This window comes from Globicephala melas, chromosome 19, assembly GCF_963455315.2.
Source record: "Globicephala melas chromosome 19, mGloMel1.2, whole genome shotgun sequence".
NCBI classification, from domain to species: domain Eukaryota; kingdom Metazoa; phylum Chordata; class Mammalia; order Artiodactyla; family Delphinidae; genus Globicephala; species Globicephala melas.
This window is the reverse complement of record NC_083332.1, coordinates 26,011,394-26,029,017: the sequence shown is the minus strand read 5'-3', so window position 1 is coordinate 26,029,017 and position 17,624 is coordinate 26,011,394. Positions and strand designations below refer to the sequence as shown.

The 17,624-nt window shown below is 36.3% G+C and overlaps 1 protein-coding gene across 1 annotated transcript in view; it reads left to right on the top strand.

Annotated features, from left to right (window-relative positions):
* VPS35 (VPS35 retromer complex component) overlaps positions 1-17,624 on the top strand; it is a 44,567-nt gene that overhangs the window by 23,888 nt on the left and 3,055 nt on the right. Inside the window, exons 6-14 of the mRNA XM_030833070.2 lie at positions 338-551; positions 1,547-1,630; positions 8,210-8,319; positions 10,696-10,792; positions 10,899-11,047; positions 12,490-12,697; positions 13,099-13,254; positions 15,131-15,253; positions 17,289-17,468. Coding sequence (XP_030688930.1) covers positions 338-551; positions 1,547-1,630; positions 8,210-8,319; positions 10,696-10,792; positions 10,899-11,047; positions 12,490-12,697; positions 13,099-13,254; positions 15,131-15,253; positions 17,289-17,468 — 1,321 coding nt within the window. The remainder of the gene's footprint in view (positions 1-337; positions 552-1,546; positions 1,631-8,209; positions 8,320-10,695; positions 10,793-10,898; positions 11,048-12,489; positions 12,698-13,098; positions 13,255-15,130; positions 15,254-17,288; positions 17,469-17,624) is intronic.

Below are 17,624 nucleotides of genomic sequence, written 5' to 3'. Positions count from 1 at the left end.
TAAAATGATGAGATAACAGTGACACTTGTGTCAACTTTTTTAGGCCTTTTGAATTAATGGAATACAATTCCAAGAACATGTTTAGTTGGCCCAGGAAAGGGAGTGGTGGGGGAAGCGTTTTGTCCCTTTACACTTGAACTGTGTCCTCTCCCTGATATTTTTTTCTCGAGTCTGTTCCCTTTGAAATTGAGCACTGAGCCAGTGAGGTTGAAAGTGTCTTTCATAAAGCATTTGGTGTATTAAAGAGGTAAGAAGGAAATGCACAAAGAAGAGGAATAGTAGTAATTTTTCCTATAATTTAAATACTGTATATAAAGATTTTTCCATTTCTTTGCAGTGAAGAAACAACTGGTGATATCAGTGATTCCATGGATTTTGTACTACTCAACTTTGCAGAAATGAACAAGCTCTGGGTTCGAATGCAGCATCAGGGACATAGCCGAGATAGAGAAAAAAGAGAACGAGAAAGACAAGAACTAAGGATTTTAGTGGGAACAAATTTGGTGCGCCTCAGTCAGTTGGAAGGTGTAAATGTGGAACGTTATAAACAGGTTTATATCTTTTTACTTCTCATCTTTTCTTATGTCGTGAGATGTAAATTGAAGTCTGATTTTTAAAATTGAAATATTTTTAAAAATAATGTTACACTGAAAACCATTGACAATCAAAGAAGACTTAAATAAACTAAAAGATATATATTTTGAGTCTGTGCTTGTGGATTGGAAGACTCAATATTATCCAGATATCAATTTTCTTTAAATTGAGATTTAGTATATTTTAACTATAGATTTACTCTAAAGCTACAATAAGATAATCTGGTATTGGTGAAAGGGATAAACACATACATCAGTGGAGAATAAATCAGGAATTAGCAAACCTTTTCTGTAAAGGACCAGATAGTACATATTTTTTGGTTTTGTAAGCCATATAGTTTGCAGCTACTAAATTCTGCCAGTGTAGTGCAAAAGCAGGGAAATACAATGAGGAAACAATTTACAAAAATGGGCATTAAACTAGGTTTGCTGACCCCTAGAAGAGATGATCCAGAACAGACCCACATGTATATAATCAACTATTGTTGATAAGGGTGCAAAGGCAACCTTTTCAACAAGTGATTCTGCAACAATTGGACATCTGTATGCAAACAAAGCCTCTGAACTGCAACCCATTTTCATGTAGAGAAACTAAAAAAAAATGATCAAAGTCATAAGTGTGAAATTTGCAACTACGAAACTTTTAGAAGAAAACACAAAGGAAATCTTTGTAACCTTGAATTACATAAAGCTTTCCTAGGACACAAAAAGGACAAACCATAAAAGAAAAAAAAACTGATGACATGGACTTTGGCTTTTATGAAATAGAAACCCAGAATTTTTAATTTAAAAATTCTGTAAAATTTCAAAGTTTAGTCTAGAAATGATGTATATGTCAGAAAAATCTAAAATATGACTTTTAAACTAATAGCTCAAATGTGTTATTAGAGGAGTTACTTAGGATTTTGAAAATAATTTTTTAACTCCTAAAAATTTTTCTCTTCTCTTTTCAGATTGTTTTGACTGGCATATTGGAGCAAGTTGTGAATTGCAGGGATGCTTTGGCTCAAGAATATCTCATGGAGTGTATTATTCAGGTAGGTGAGAACATTTCAGGGTATTAAAGAACTCATTTTATATTTCATTAATTTTCATTGTTTTGGAAAAAAATCTTGATTGAAGAGGAATTAAGGTTTCCTGAATAAATCCCTTTCTCCTATTAATGTAACAACTTGGTCTTTGTATTAATGTCTTTTTCTCCCAAAAATGTAGAAAAGATTAACATCCAAGTTTTCTAGGTATCGTTAGTTTTAGTTTAATTGTAGCTGTACTTTGGAATTGCTTCAAGATGGCAGAGAAGGGCTTGCGCTCACTCCCTTTTGCGAGAGCACCAGAATCACAACTCACTGCTGAACAATCATTGACAGGAAGCCACTGGAACTCACCAAAAAATATACCCCACATCCAAAGACTCCTGCTGCAATGAGACAGTAGGAGGGCACAATCATGGTTAAATCAATCCCGTAACCACTGGGTGGGCGACTCACAAACTGGAGAACAATTATACCTCAAAAGTCCACCCACTGGAGTGAAGGTTCTGAGCCCCACCTCAGGCTTCCCAACTTGGGGGTCTGCCAAAGTGAGGAGAAATCCCCAGAGAATCAGACTTTGAAGGCCAGTGGGGTTTGATTGCAGGACTTTGACAGGAAAGGGGGGAACAGAGACTGTACTCTCGGAGGGCACACACAAAGTAGTGTGTGCACCAGGACCAAGGGGGAAGGAGCAGACACCACAGGAGACTGAACCAGACCTACCTGATAGTGTTGGAGGGTCTCCTACAGAGGCAGGGGGCGGCTGTGGCTCACTGCGGGGACAAGGACACTGGCAGCAGAAGTTCTGGGAGTTACTTCTTGGCGTGAGTCCTCCCAGAGTCTGCCATTAGCCCCACCAAAGAGCCTTGTAGGCTCCAGTGTTGGATTGCCTCAGGCAAAACAACCAACAGGGAGGGAACCCAGCCTCACCCATCAGCAGACAAGCATATTAAACTTTTCCTGAGCTCTGCCTACCAGAGCAACACCCAGCTTTACCCACCATTAGTCCCTCCCAACAGGAAGCTTGCACAAGCCTCTTAGCCCCATCCACCAGAGGGCAGACAGCAGAAGCAAGAAGAACTACAGGCTTGCAGCCTGCTGAATGAAAACCACAATCGCAGAAAGATAGACAAAATGAAAAGGCAGAGGACTATGTCCCAGATGAAGGAACAAGATAAAACCCTGGAAAAACAACTAAATGAAGTGGAGATAGGCAACCTTCCAGAAAAAGAATTCCGAATAATGATACTGAAGATGATCCAGGACCTCGGAAAAAGAGTGGAGGCAAAGATTGAGAAGATGCAAGAAATGTTTAACAAATACATAGAAGAATTAATGAACAAACAAACAGATGAACAATACAATAACTGAAATGAAAAATACACTAGAAGAAATCAATAGCAGAATAACTGAGGTAGAGAAGAATGGTTAAGTGACCTGGAAGAAGGAATGGTAGAAATCATTGCGGCAACAGAGAATAAAGAAAAAAGAATGAAAAGAAATGAAGACAGCCTAAGAGACCTCTGGGACAACATTCAACGCACCAACATTGGCATTATAGGAGTCCCAGAAGGAGAAGAGAGAAAGAAAGGACCCAAGAAAATATTTTAAGAGATTGTAGTCGAAAGCTTCCCTAACATGGGAAAGAAAATAGCCACCCAAGTCCAGGAAGCACAGAGAGTCCCAGGCAAGATAAACCCAAGGAGAAACACGCTGAGATGCATAGTAATCAAATTGACAAAGATAAGGACAAAGAAAAATTATTAAAAGCAACAAGGGAAAAATGACAAGTAACATACAAGGGAACTCCCATAAAGTTAACAGCTGATTTCTCAGCAGAAACTCTGCAAGCCAGAAGGGAATGGCATGATATATTTAAAGTGATGAAAGGGAAGAACCTACAACACAGAATACTCTACCCAGCAAGGATGTCATTCAGATTTGATGGAGAAATCAAAAGCTTTACAAACAAGCAAAAGCTAAGAGAACTCAGCACCACCAAACCAGCTCTACAACAAATGCTAAAGAAACTTCTCTAAGTGGGAAACACAAGAGTAGAAAGGACCTACAAAAACAAACCCAAAACAATTAAGAAAATGGTAATAGGAACATATATATCGATAATTACCTTAAATGTAAATGGGTTAAATGCTCCAACCAAAAGACGCAGACTGGCTGAATGGATACAAAAACAAGACCCTTATATATGCTGTCTACAAGAGACCCACTTCAGACCTAGCAACATGTACAGACTGAAAGGAGGGGATCGAAAAAGGTATTCCATGCAAATGGAAATCAAAAGAAACTGGAGTAGCAATACTCATATCAGATAAGATAGATTTTAAAATAAAGACTGTTACAAGAGATAAGGAAGGACACTACGTTAATGATCAAAGGATCAATCCAAGAAGAAAACATAACAATTATAAATATTTATGCACCCAACATAGGAGTACCTCAATACATAAGGCAAATGCTAACAGTGATAAAAGGGGAAATCAACAGTAACACAGTAATACTGGTGGACTTTAACACCTCACTTACACCAATAGAGAGATCATCCAGACAGAAAATAAATAATAAACACAAGCTTTAAGTGACACAATAGACCAGATAGACTTAATTGATTTTTATAGGACATTCTACCCAAAAGTGGAAGAATAGACTTTTGTCTCAAGTACACACGGAACGTTCTCCAGAATAGATCACATCTTGGGTCAAAAATCAAGCCTTGGGAAATTTAAGAAAACTGAAATTGTATCAAGTATCTTTACTGACCACAACGCTATAGATTAGAAATCAATTACAGGAAAAAAACCCCTATAAAACACACAAACACATGGAGGCTAAATAGTGCACTGCTAAATAACCAAGAGATCACTGAAGAAATCAAAGAAGAAATTTAAAAATACCTAGAAACAACTGACAATGAAAACACAATGATCCAAAACCTATGGGACACAGCAAAAGGAGTTCTAAGAGGGAAGTTTACAGCAATTCAAGCCCACCTCAAGAAACAAGAAAATTCTCAAATAAACAATCTAACCTTACACCTAAAACAACTAGAAAAAGAAGAACAAACAAAACCCAAAGTTAGTAGAAGGAAAGAAATCATAAAGATCAGAGAAGAAATAAATGAAATAGAAACAAAGAAAACAATAGCAAAGATCTATAAAACTAAAAGCTGGTTCTTTGAGAAGATAAACAAAATTGATAAACCTTTAGCCAGGCTCATCATGAAAAAGAGGGAGAGGACTCAAATCAATAGAATTAGAAGTGAAAAAGAGAAGTTAACAATGGACACCACCGAAATATAAAGCATTGTAAGAGACTACTACAAGCAACTCTATGCCAATAAAATAGACAACCTGGAAGAAATGGACAAATTCTTAGAAAAATATAACCTTCCAAGACTGAACCAGGAAGAAATAGAAATTATAAACAGACCAACCGCAAGTAATGAAATTGAAACTGTGAATAAAATCTTCCAACAAACAGAAGTTCAGGACCATATGGCTTCACAGGTGAATTCTGTCAAACATTTAGAGAAGACACCCAGTCTTCTCAAACTCTTAATATTGCAGAGGAAGGAACACTCCCAAACTCATTCTACGTGGCCACCCTCACCCTGATATCAAAACCAGACAAAGACACTACAAAAAAAGAAAATTACAGACCAATATCACTGATGAATATAGATGCAAAAATCCTCAACAAAATACTAGCAAACAGAATCCAGTAACACATTAAAAGGCTCATACACCATGATCAACTAGGATTTATCCCAGGGTTGCAAGGATTCTACAATATATGCAAATCAATCAGTGTGACACACCATATTAACAAATTGAAGGATAAAAACGATACGATTATCTCAATAGATGCCACGAAAGCTTTTGACACAAGTCAACACCCATTTATGATAAAAACTCTCCAGAAAGTGGGCATAGAGGGAACCTACCTCAACATAATAAAGGCCATATATGACAAACCCACAACAAACATCATTCTCAATGATGAAAAACTGAAAGCATTTCCTCTGAGATCAGGAACAAGATAAGGATGTCCACTCTCGCCACTGTTATTCAACATAGTTTTGGAAGTCCTAGACATGGCAATCCAAGAAGAAAAAGAAAAGGAATACAAATTGGAAAGGAAAAGGTTAAACTGTCTCTGCAGGTGACATGATACTGTACGTAGAAAATCCTAAAGATGCCACCAGGAAACTACTAGAGGTAATCAATGAATTTGGTAAAGTTGCCAGATACAAAATTAATACACAGAAATCTCTTGCATTCCTATACACTAACAACAAAAGATCAGAAAAAGAAATTAAGGAAATAATCCCATTCACCATTGCAACAAAAAGAATAAAATACCTAGGAATAAACTTACCTAAGGAGGTAAAAGACTATAAGACACTGATGAAAGAAACCAAAGGTGACACAAACAGATGGAGAGAGATACTATGTTCTTGAATTGGAAGAATCAGTATTGTGAAAATGACTACTACGTAAGGCAATCTACAGATTCAGTGCAACCCCTATCAAATTACCAATGGCATTTTTTACAGAACTAGAACAAAAAGACTTAAAATTTGTATGGATATACAAAAGACCCCAAATAGCCAAAACAATCTTGAGAAAAAAAAAATGGAATTGAAGGAATGAGACTCCCTGACTTCCAACTATACTACAAAGCTACAGTAGTCAAGACAATTTGGTACTGGCACAAAAACAAAAATATCAATGGAACAGGATAGAAAGCCCAGAGATAAACCCATGCACATATGGTCACCTTATATTTGATAAAGGAGGCAAAAATATACAATGGAGAAAAGACAGTCTCTTCAATAAGTGGTGCTGGGAAAACTGGACAGCTACATGTAAAAGAATAAAATTAGAACACTTCCTAACACCATACACAAAAATAAACTCAAAATGGATTAAAGACCTAAATGTAGGACTGGACACTATAAAACTCTTAGAGGAAAATACAAGAAGAACACTCTTTGACATAAATCACAGCAAGATCCTTTTTGACCCACCTCCTAGAGTAATGGAAATGAAAACAAATAAACAAATGGGACCTAATGAAACTTAGCAGCTTTTGCACAGCAAAGGAAACTATAAACAAGACAAAAAGACAACCCTTGGAATGTGAGAAAATATTTGCAAAGAAATCAGCAAACAAGGATTAATCTCCCAAATACATAAACAGCTCGTGCAGCTCAATATCAAAAACACAACCCAATCAAAAAATGGATGGAAGACCTAAATAGACATTTCTCCAAAGAAGACATACAGATGGCCAAGAGGCACATGAAAAGCTGCTCAACATTACTAATTATAGAGAAATGCAAATCAAAACTACAATGAGGTATCACCTCACACTGGTTAGAATGACCATCATCAGAAAATCTACAAACAATAAGTGCTGGAGAGGGTGTGGAGAAAAGGGAACCCTCCTGCACTGTTGGTGGGAATGTAAATTGATACAGCCACTATGGAGAACAATATGGAAGTTCCTTAAAAAGCTAAAAATAGAATTACCATATGACCCAGCAATACCACTACTGGCATATACCCAGAGAAAACCATAATTCAAAAAGACACATGCACCCAAATGTTCATTGCACACTATTTACGATAGCCAGGTCATGGAAGCAACCTAAATTCCCATCGACAGATGAATGAATAAAGATGTGGTACATATATACAATGGAATATTACTCAGCCGTAAAAAGGAATGAAATTGGGTCATTTGTAGAGACGTGGATGGACCTAGAAACTGTCATACAGAATGAAGTAAGTCAGAAAGAGAAAAACAAATACTGTCTATTAATGCATATATGTGTAATCTAGAAAAATGGTACAGATGAACTGGTTTGCAAGGCAGAAACGGAGACACAGATGTAGAGAACAAATGTATGGACACTAAGTGGGGGAAGCGGGGGTGTGGGGTTGTGGTGGTGGGATGAATTGGGAGATTGGGACTGACATACATACACTAATGTGTATAAAATAGATAACTAATAAGAACCTGCTGTATAGCACAGGGAGCTTTAGTTCGCTGTACAGTAGAAACTAACACAACAGTGTAAAACAACTATACCCCAATTAAAAAAAGAAAAAAGGGAAATAAAATAAAGACAGAGTTGTTAACACTGCCAGATGGGCCATACTGGAAGCTGATGCAAAGGAAAAATACTGATCTTCCTTAACTTAAAATTTTGATATTTTGGTTTGTCATTTTTTGGCATTACTGAGTCTCATTTTTCTTACCTTGAAATGGGACTAACAGAGATCCTTATAAAATTGTCAGGAGCATTAAATAGATAAATAAATATAAACCTGGAAAAAAACTTGTAGATGTACTTTGGTTAATAGAATATTTCTTTCTGGGGTTATGTTTAGAGAGGCTTAAAAGTGATGTATTTGAATTTGGTTTTATAAGATTAAAATGATTTTTTTCCCCACAAATATGAACTTTAAATACTAAGTCCAGAATATTGTGTGAAATGCTTTTTCTAATTGATCTTTACTATTTGGTTTTAATAATAATTGAGTATTATTTGATTTTCAGGTTTTCCCTGACGAATTCCACCTTCAAACTTTGAATCCTTTTCTTCGGGCCTGTGCTGAGTTACACCAAAATGTAAATGTGAAAAACATAATCATTGCTTTAATTGATAGGTAAGAATTTCCAACACTGGAGGGCAGATGTTCCGACTTGGGAGTAATGAATTTAAAACATTTTTGTGAATTCTTTTTTTCTGTTCCATCTTTATTAATATTTTTGATGTAGTTACACTAGTTCTGTAAGTCTGAGTACTTACTAAGTGCTTGTCTAGCTTACGCATGAAATAAGTTTAGCTCTTAATTGTACAGGGGTCATGAAGGTAATGTATTTTAATCTATGCATTTAATTGGCATTTAAAGACATTATATAGACCTAAGATGTTAGTCATAAATCCAAATTTTATAAATCCAAAGATCACTGAAGAGCAAAACTTGCTTTTACCATGATGAAAGTATCTTGGGCTTCCCTGGTGGCACAGTGGTTAAGAATCCGCCTGCCAATGCAGGGGACACAGGTTTGATCACTAGTCCAGGAAGATCCCACGTGCCATGGAGCAACTAAACCTGTGCACCACAACTACTGAGCCTGTGCTCTAGAGCCTGTGAGACACAACTACTGGGCCCACGTGCCACAACTACTGAATCCCATGTGCCTAGAGCCCGTGCTCCGCAACAAGAGAAGCCACCACAGTGAGAAGCCCGCACACCACAACGAAGAATGGCCCCTGCTCGCCGCAACTAAAGAAAGCCCGCGTGCAGCAATGAAGACCCAACACAGCCAAAAATAAATAAATTAATTAATTAAAAAAAAAAGAAAGTTATCTTTCAGTGGGAACCAGTTTGATCTGGAGTCTTCTTTATCAAGTAGCCATAAATATAGATGATTAAGAATGTTCAGGTAGGGCTTCCCTGGTGACGCAGTGGTTGAGAGTCCGCCTGCCGATGCAGGGGACACGGGTTTGTGCCCCGGTCCGGGAGGATCCCACATGCCGTGGAGCGGCTGGGCCCGTGAGCCATGGCCGCTGAGCCTGTGTGTCCGGAGCCTGTGCTCCACAACGGGAGAGGCCACAACAGTGAGAGGCCCGTGTACTGCAAAAAACCAAAAAAAAGGACGTTCAGGTAATCACTGCATCATCACATGTTTTTAAAGAAGAATTTTCAAGTATTAAAAATGTTAGTAAATCCTCTTTAAGTTTGACTTCTTTAGCCCTTGGTCTTTGTTAAAAGTATAAAACTTGGCCTTTAATAATAGCTTTAATGAGTGCATGCTAGTACATAGTATGTGTCCTACTTGTGAGCATACACTCATTGACATTATGAAACCAGAAACCCAAGTGTAGATTTATTTCTGCAAATACGTTTTATTATATTTTAAATATCTAAGTTATTAGTTTTAAAGTCTGAGAATTTATATAGCAGAATTCTTCAAATTATCTTGTCAGTCCTGGACATTAAGAATTATAAGTTACTTGGCCATGCTCTTTTTTTTTTCTTTTTTAAAGCATTTCTCTTTTTTTATTAATTTATTTTATTTTTTGCCTGCACTATGTGTTAGTTGCGGCATGTGGGATTTTCATTGAGGCATGCGGGATCATTTGTTGTGGCACGCAGGCTTCTTTCTAGTTGTGGTACACGGGTTTTCTCTCTCTTGTTGTGGCATGTGGGCTCCAAGGCGCATGAGCTCTGTAGTTTGCGGCACACAGGCTCTCTAGTTGAGGTGTGTGAGTTCAGTAGTTGTGGCCTGGAGGCTTAATTCCCCCGCAGCATTTGGGATCTTAGTTCCCCAACCAGGGATCCCACCCGCATCCCCTGCACTGTTAGGTGGATTCTTTACCACTGGACCACCAGTAAAGTCCTCTATTTGGGCATACTTTTAATGGAAGCTAATAACTGGATTTTCCTATGTTGGGTGTATTGTCACTTAACTGTTTCTGTCAGTAGTGGTTCTTCTGTGCATAACAAAATGTGCGTCTAGTTGTAACCATGATAAACACTTAGTGATAATGGAACAGACATTATTTTGTATAGTTTAAGATGTGGTAAATAGAAGTTAACTTTACTACTTTTAGAATTCGTTGTGTTTTAAACTTTTCAGTAGTAAAAATGCAGTGTCTTAAAAGAGTCTAGGTGCTTTTTATATTTAAAAGATTATTTTTTCTAATCATGGCTGTTGAATACGTTTATCACCTTTAATACATTTCTATCCATATCTACTTAATTAATTTGGCAGAATTGGCCTGTCGAAAATTTGTTGTGTATGGTAAGAATACAGTGAAATAAGGCATCATTGGTAAAACTGTTTCATTAAAAATGAATTGAGGGAATGGTCAGCTACGTTCCCTGTCCTTCTTAAAAATCTTTTTAGGAGAAAGGTTCTAGGAGAAATACACTTGGAGAAAATACAGAACAGCATAAAGAATAAAATGTCATCCATGATCCCACTACCCAGATCCCTATATCCTTTTAAATAAAGATTATTTTCTTTTTTAGATTAGCTTTATTTGCTCACCGTGAAGATGGACCTGGAATTCCAACAGATATTAAACTTTTTGACATATTTTCACAGCAGGTGGCTACAGTAATACAGGTTTGTATGGCTTTGTTGCTAAGTTCTCAAAACTTTCAAACTTCTCAGGTGGTAGTTCCTCTTCTAATTGTTTAAAATAAATTCCATGGTTTTCTGAACATTCCAGTCGAGACAAGACATGCCTTCGGAGGACGTTGTATCTTTACAAGTCTCTCTCATTAATCTCGCTATGAAGTGTTATCCTGATCGTGTGGACTATGTTGATAAAGTTCTAGAAACAACAGTGGAGATATTTAATAAGCTCAACCTCGAACAGTAAGTCAAAGTTAAACATTTTTGTAAAAACCTTTGTAAAGCACTTTTTTGTCCCAGATTTATTTTTCTTTCGCAATTCCTTTTTGAAATGTTAGCGTTCATCTTGTTTTAAGTATTTGTTAGATCGACATGCTTGGTACTAATCAGGGCAGAAAGTGGCAACCAACTGCTTGGCTGTGTACATTGATCAAGTAGTGGCACTCATAGACCATAGCAGTCTTCAGGGACCAGTGTCTCCAATTCAGACCCCTTTGTATATATGGGTGAGTTAGTTTTTAAACTGGTAAGGAAACTATTTATATCAAGCAGTATTTCCATGAGAAGTGGTTTCCTACAGATGAGTAAGATGTGAAAAAATTAGGGAGGCATGTATGTATTTAAGGTGTGGAAATTAATTGGTTTAAATTTTTCTCTATTTTGAGCTTTGATTTTGATACCATCAAGGATAGTATAATATTCTGTTGTCTACTTGCATCTTCTTCAACTATGCTGTCCTGGACCTGTTGCATCCTCTAGTGGCCACTGTGGGCAGTTCTGATCCCTTTTTGTTTTCCCAGCAGTCCTCTTACTGTCCCATCCTTCACTGCTTCTGAACATGCGGTCAATTTAGGACCCTCCTTGCCCTATACCCCTCCTTGCCCAATCTAGACCCCTCCTTGCCCCTCCTTGCCCTATATATATAGGTCCCTATATATACTCACGTAATCTTTCCGCTTTCCATCTCTCCTCCAGTGGTTTAGTTAACATCTGGAAGATTTCTTTTCCTTTTACCTCTTTTTATTCCTCCTTTTTCTTTTTGTCACTCCCATTTTTTGTGAACTGAAAAACATTCCAGATCTTGAATAAGTGATGTATCTATATCTTCTCCCACTAAGTGAGTTTTAAAGTAAAATTAGACAAGATAAAAAATTAGAAATCCCAACCTCTAAAGGTCTTATAAATGCCTGGATATTCTTCAGCCCCCACGGAATGTTCCTAATTTCATCCTGCTTTTCCTTAGTCATCAACATCTGATGCAGAAGAAATAATTTATGTATTTTTCTATTTTGTTGAATTGCTATTTTTGCATGGCTTTGTCACCCCGAATATCCCGTACTTATTGGCTGCCCTAGAAACCTAACTACCACTTAAAATACTTCCCTTAGAAATACCACATTCTAGACAGGCATTTTAACTCCAGGTATACAACCTGTTTATGAATTGGAGACTAGCATAACTTATTGTATCAATAGGACATTAATAGATGAATAAATGTGTTTAGAAAGACATCTGATAAACCTCTCTTGGAAGTCATTGGAGTGTTTTGGGATGGTGTGATTCACTTGACCCATTTCCTTTAATATTATAAATGAAAAATTTCAAGTTTTTGTGAATCAAGTGCTGTTTGTGTATATAAGAAGTTAATTTCATTCACTAAAGGGCTGCTGTTTTTCTTTTTGCAGTATTGCTACCAGTAGTGCAGTTTCAAAGGAGCTCACCAGACTTCTGAAGATACCTGTTGACACTTACAACAATATTTTAACAGTCTTGAAATTAAAACATTTTCACCCACTCTTTGAGTACTTTGACTATGAATCCAGAAAAAGCATGAGTTGCTATGTGCTTAGTAATGTTCTGGATTATAACACAGAAATTGTCTCTCAAGACCAGGTAAGAGAATACCCACATGCTTTATTAGAAAAACAGAGACAATGTAGTTATGGTTTTAGACCTTGAGACAAACACATGAGATGGGCGGGGAGGGTAATTTACTAAAAAAAGTTACAAGTAGCTTATTCATTATATAAATGAGATAATGTATAAAGAAGAAATTATAAAATAACTATAATCCCACCAGGAAGAGAGGTCCATTGATTAACTATTGATTAACATTTGGTGCATCTCTTTCTAAATGTTTATATGTGTACCAACATGCATATACTTTCATACAGAAGAAGGAATTACGTTGGAATACTATTTCGTAACTACTTTACACAACTAGAAATGCTTTTGTCAGTGGCATTATATGCTGATTGTTTCACCCCAGTGGGTTTCTGTCTCTCATGATACAGGTGGATTCCATAATGAATTTGGTATCAACGTTGATTCAGGATCAGCCAGATCAACCTGTAGAAGACCCTGACCCAGAGGACTTTGCTGATGAGCAGAGCCTTGTGGGCAGATTCATTCATCTTCTACGGTCTGAGGACCCTGATCAGCAGTACTTGGTATGAGTTAACTCTTACTATACCCCTTCAACAACTTCTAATGAAGTCGTGTAGATGTGTCTCAAATGGTCTAATCCAGCTTGTGGTATTAAAAGGTTTTGAAAGAATTGAAACTGAATAAGAGATTAACTGAACTTTATGATTAAATGCATAATTGTTTGTAAACTTCTGGAGCTTATGAAGAACAAGTTGGTTGCTGTCATTTCTTTTGAAGACTTCTTAAGAATTGTAGAAAAACCTATCTTCCTTTAGTTGGGTGTCCTATAATCAGTCCATGTTCATTTTCTTTTTGAACTGTGTGTTACTTGTAGAATTGTTCATTTGTTTTTCATAATAAACTTTTAAAGTATGAGTAAAATCCTTATATTCAACTGTGTATATGTTTCCAAGGTTTGCAAATAGAAGTTGTTTGTGTTTGCCACATGGAAAATGTGTGAAGACTTTAAAATTAAAATTGCCTTTTTCTTAACCCCCTTTTCCTGGAAAAAAACAATCAGATGAGATTCTCCCTTTCTTTGTCCTTAGTCCTCAATAAACCTTTGTGAAATGAATAAAACATGTTGCCTGAGTAGGAGTATTGGTGACTGATACTGGACAATTTATGTTTATGAAAGGTAGCACATATGGCTGCCTAATTATCGTTTGGGCAAAGTAGTTTAACCATTGTTGGTTGCATGAGGCTAAGTGTTAGTAATGAAGAACACCTTTATTTGAGGATGAGTCCTGACTTTCTTCCTGTGTTGACTTTGTCATAGTTGACACTCTAGTACTTCTTCATAGCCATTGTGAAAAAGAAGCTGATTTCTGTTGGTAGTGTGACAGTCTTCAACTTGGCTTAGTGTCAGATAATCTGTGCACTGTGTGTGATCTATACCTAGTGGCTGGCTCCATTGTTCAGATGTTTTAACTGATTCCCTTATGTTTCTGTGTCACATGGCCTATGTGTGTTTTCATTTTTTGTTGTATACCAAATGTAGTAGTTAGGAAGTATGCTTTCCACCTGTGGCCAGTTGGTTATGCCATGTACAGAAACACCTTTAAGGTGAGGATCATTAGCTGTGACTTCCCCAAGGGGGAATGCATTCTCTTCCTATCCATCTATGACTGTCAGAGAAATTTACAAAACCTGAATATGTCACACACTGTGACACACATATTAAGTTATTTCATGAATTCTTGTGGTTTTTTTTCTGAAACAACCAGACATTTGTTTACTAATGGCTCTTTTTTAAAGTGTGTTACCATTTCCCTTGACTTAAATGGTCTTAATGTTTTTCTGAAGTAGGAGGTGTGATATACCAGCAATATGCATATTTTTTGTATCATAATAATAGTCAATATTTTGAGTACATACCTTGTGTTAGTACTGGTAACACTTTACATCTATTACTTGATCTTCCCAGCAACCCTAAGAGAAATATACTGCCCCATTTTTCAAATGAAACTTACAGCTAAGAGAAGGTAAATATTAATGTGCCCAGGGTCACACAGATAGTAAGTGTTAGAATCTACTTTTAACTGTATCTGTCTTCAGAGCCTGTGCTCTTTATCAACACAGTATACTTCTCACATGTGTATATGAATATGTATTTATATCTGCCCCTGACTAGCTATGTAACTTTGGGCAAGTTATACAACCTCTCTGAACCTCAGTCTTCCCCATTTGTGAAATGGGTTTAGTATTTGTCTCTAGGGTGATTGTGATGACTCGGCAAGATAAGAAATGTAAAAGTATACCATGAAGTCTGGTATATCATACATATTCAAAAAATGGTAGCAATCATGATGATTAGAGCTCCTGTTTAATTTTATAAGTGATTAATTACAGTTTCTATAATTACAGAAAAGATTAATGGGTTTTGTTTGTTTTGGTCAGATTTTAAACACAGCACGAAAACATTTTGGAGCTGGTGGAAATCAGCGGATTCGCTTCACACTGCCACCTTTGGTATTTGCAGCTTACCAGCTGGCTTTTCGCTACAAAGAGAATTCTAAAGTGGTGGGTTTACTTTTAAGTATGTCACTAATTTTTCCCCTTTTTCCTCTGTGTATGTGTTTTAGTTTATCACTATAGAAAATTTCAAACATATACAAATAGATAATGGTGTAATAAAATCCCAGTTTCAATAACTCTCAATTCATTACTCATCCTGTGTTATACTTAAGTATCACTATTGACAATAGTGATGTTGGTAGATAAGATTACATACTAGTTGAGGAATCACATAAAAAACACTTAGAAATGAAAGATTAAAATAGTTTAAATTTATGTTAGAAGTTTTTCCTGTGTCTAAAGATCACTTGTGAGACATCTATAAGTTTATTACAAAATGGCTCAGAATGCTTTAGTTTCTCAAGAACGATTTTATTTTCTTGGGAGTCTTTATGAAGTACTAATTCTGAAGTGATATAATAATCTTATTCAGAGGTTGCAGTACATAACAAGTAAGATCTAATTCATGTTAAGCTTTGCCTAATGAAAGGGCCCAGCATTGCATAATTGCTGCTCTCTAAAAGCCTGTAATTGAATAATTTTATGAGTTGTGTACATTTTTTAATGAGCTTAGTCCTTTTACAAACAGGATTATGGCTAAGTCTTCAGTGGTGTAGAAAATATCCTAATCTGGGAGTTCCCTGGCCATCCAGTGGTTAGGACTCTGCTTTCACTGCCGAGGGCCCAGGTTGCATCCCTGATTGGGGAACTAAAATCCCACAAGCCTCACGGCGCAGCAAAAAAAAAAAAAACCCTAACCTAATGTACCTGAAAGTTGGACAGTCAGGTTTATATTAAGGAACAAACACCATAAACTTTATTTTCTAATAATGGAGAAACAAGGTATATTCAGTAGACTTACCAGTATGACATAGCATGCCTTTGGCCAGTTTTTATGAGGCCAGCCTCTCATAGTTCCTTTTTCCCAGTATTTTATGGATAGATGTTTGTGAATGTAACAATAAAAAAAGCAACGAGCATTTACTTACTATGTGCCGTACACTGTGCCAAGGAGTATAAACTTGGATTATTGCATTTAGTCCTTGTAAAAGTCTGTGACTATTATCCTCTCTTAAAAGTGAAAAGAATCAATTGCATTAATAAGAAATTTGGATGGTCAAATGTGGATAAAATATTTAACCTCACTACTAATTGTAACAGTGAACCTTTTTAGAAATCAAACTGGTAAAGAAAAAAGAAAAATAAGGTTCAGCAATAGCCGTGGTGTGATGAGAATTCATTCTCATCTAGTAATGGTGGGAATGTGAATTACTACAGTCTTTCTAGAAAACTCTGGCAGTGTGTAACTAGAGCCTTAAAAAACCCAGTATTTCCACTTCTAAATTTACACTAAAGAAAAAATTAGGGATTCAATAAAGCTTTGTGTTTACAGACCATTTGTTATATTACATTTATTTCCAAAAGGAAGTAGTTAAGTAAATTATGCTATATCCAGTTTGTGGAATATTTTCTAGTGATTAAAATGATTTTAAATAACTTTAGTATCGTGAGGAAAATTATGACAAAATAAGTGAAAGAAAAGAAGTTGAATACAAATTACATGCAGCATGAGCCCAATTTAATTCTTCAGTAAGTACTTTAAAGTAGAAAACGATACACAGAGGATCCCAGTTACATTATATTTGCATAGAAAAAAGAAAGGAAGACATTAACATTAGAATGTTATCAGTGATTATTGCTGGGTGGTAGATTTAGGGATGGTTTTAATTTTTAAAAAATTCTTTTGTGTATTTTCCTAATTCTGTCCAATTTGGGAATATGTTGCTTTTTCTGATGCAAAAAAACCAATACCAAGTATATAAAAATTGCAAAGCCAGTGACTTCAAATGGATGTTTTGAGAAGACATCCTGCTTGATTTCCTTGTGTACTCCACAGATGAGACAGAAGATAGCAGGAAAACTGTGAACTCAATTTTAACACTTTTCCTGTTTGTTCTATAGACATTTTATATAAAATGAATATTCTTAAGCAAGTTAATCTTGAACTTAAAGTAATTTAAACTATTTTTTTTTGTTTTAGGATGACAAATGGGAAAAGAAATGCCAGAAGATTTTTTCATTTGCTCACCAGACTATCAGTGCTTTGATCAAAGCAGAGCTGGCAGAATTACCCTTAAGACTTTTTCTTCAGGGCGCTCTAGCTGCTGGAGAAATTGGTTTTGAAAATCATGAAACAGTAGCATATGAATTTATGTCCCAGGTGTGATCTGCTCTCTTTCTGGGATGTTTAATCCGTTTGCTCTGTTCAGTCACCTGTCTGTAGTTAATGGTGGTGGTGCACGTGGATTTACTCTTCACTGAATTTATAACTACCCCTTTCTCACCATCTTGATGGGAAATACTATGCTTCTTAACA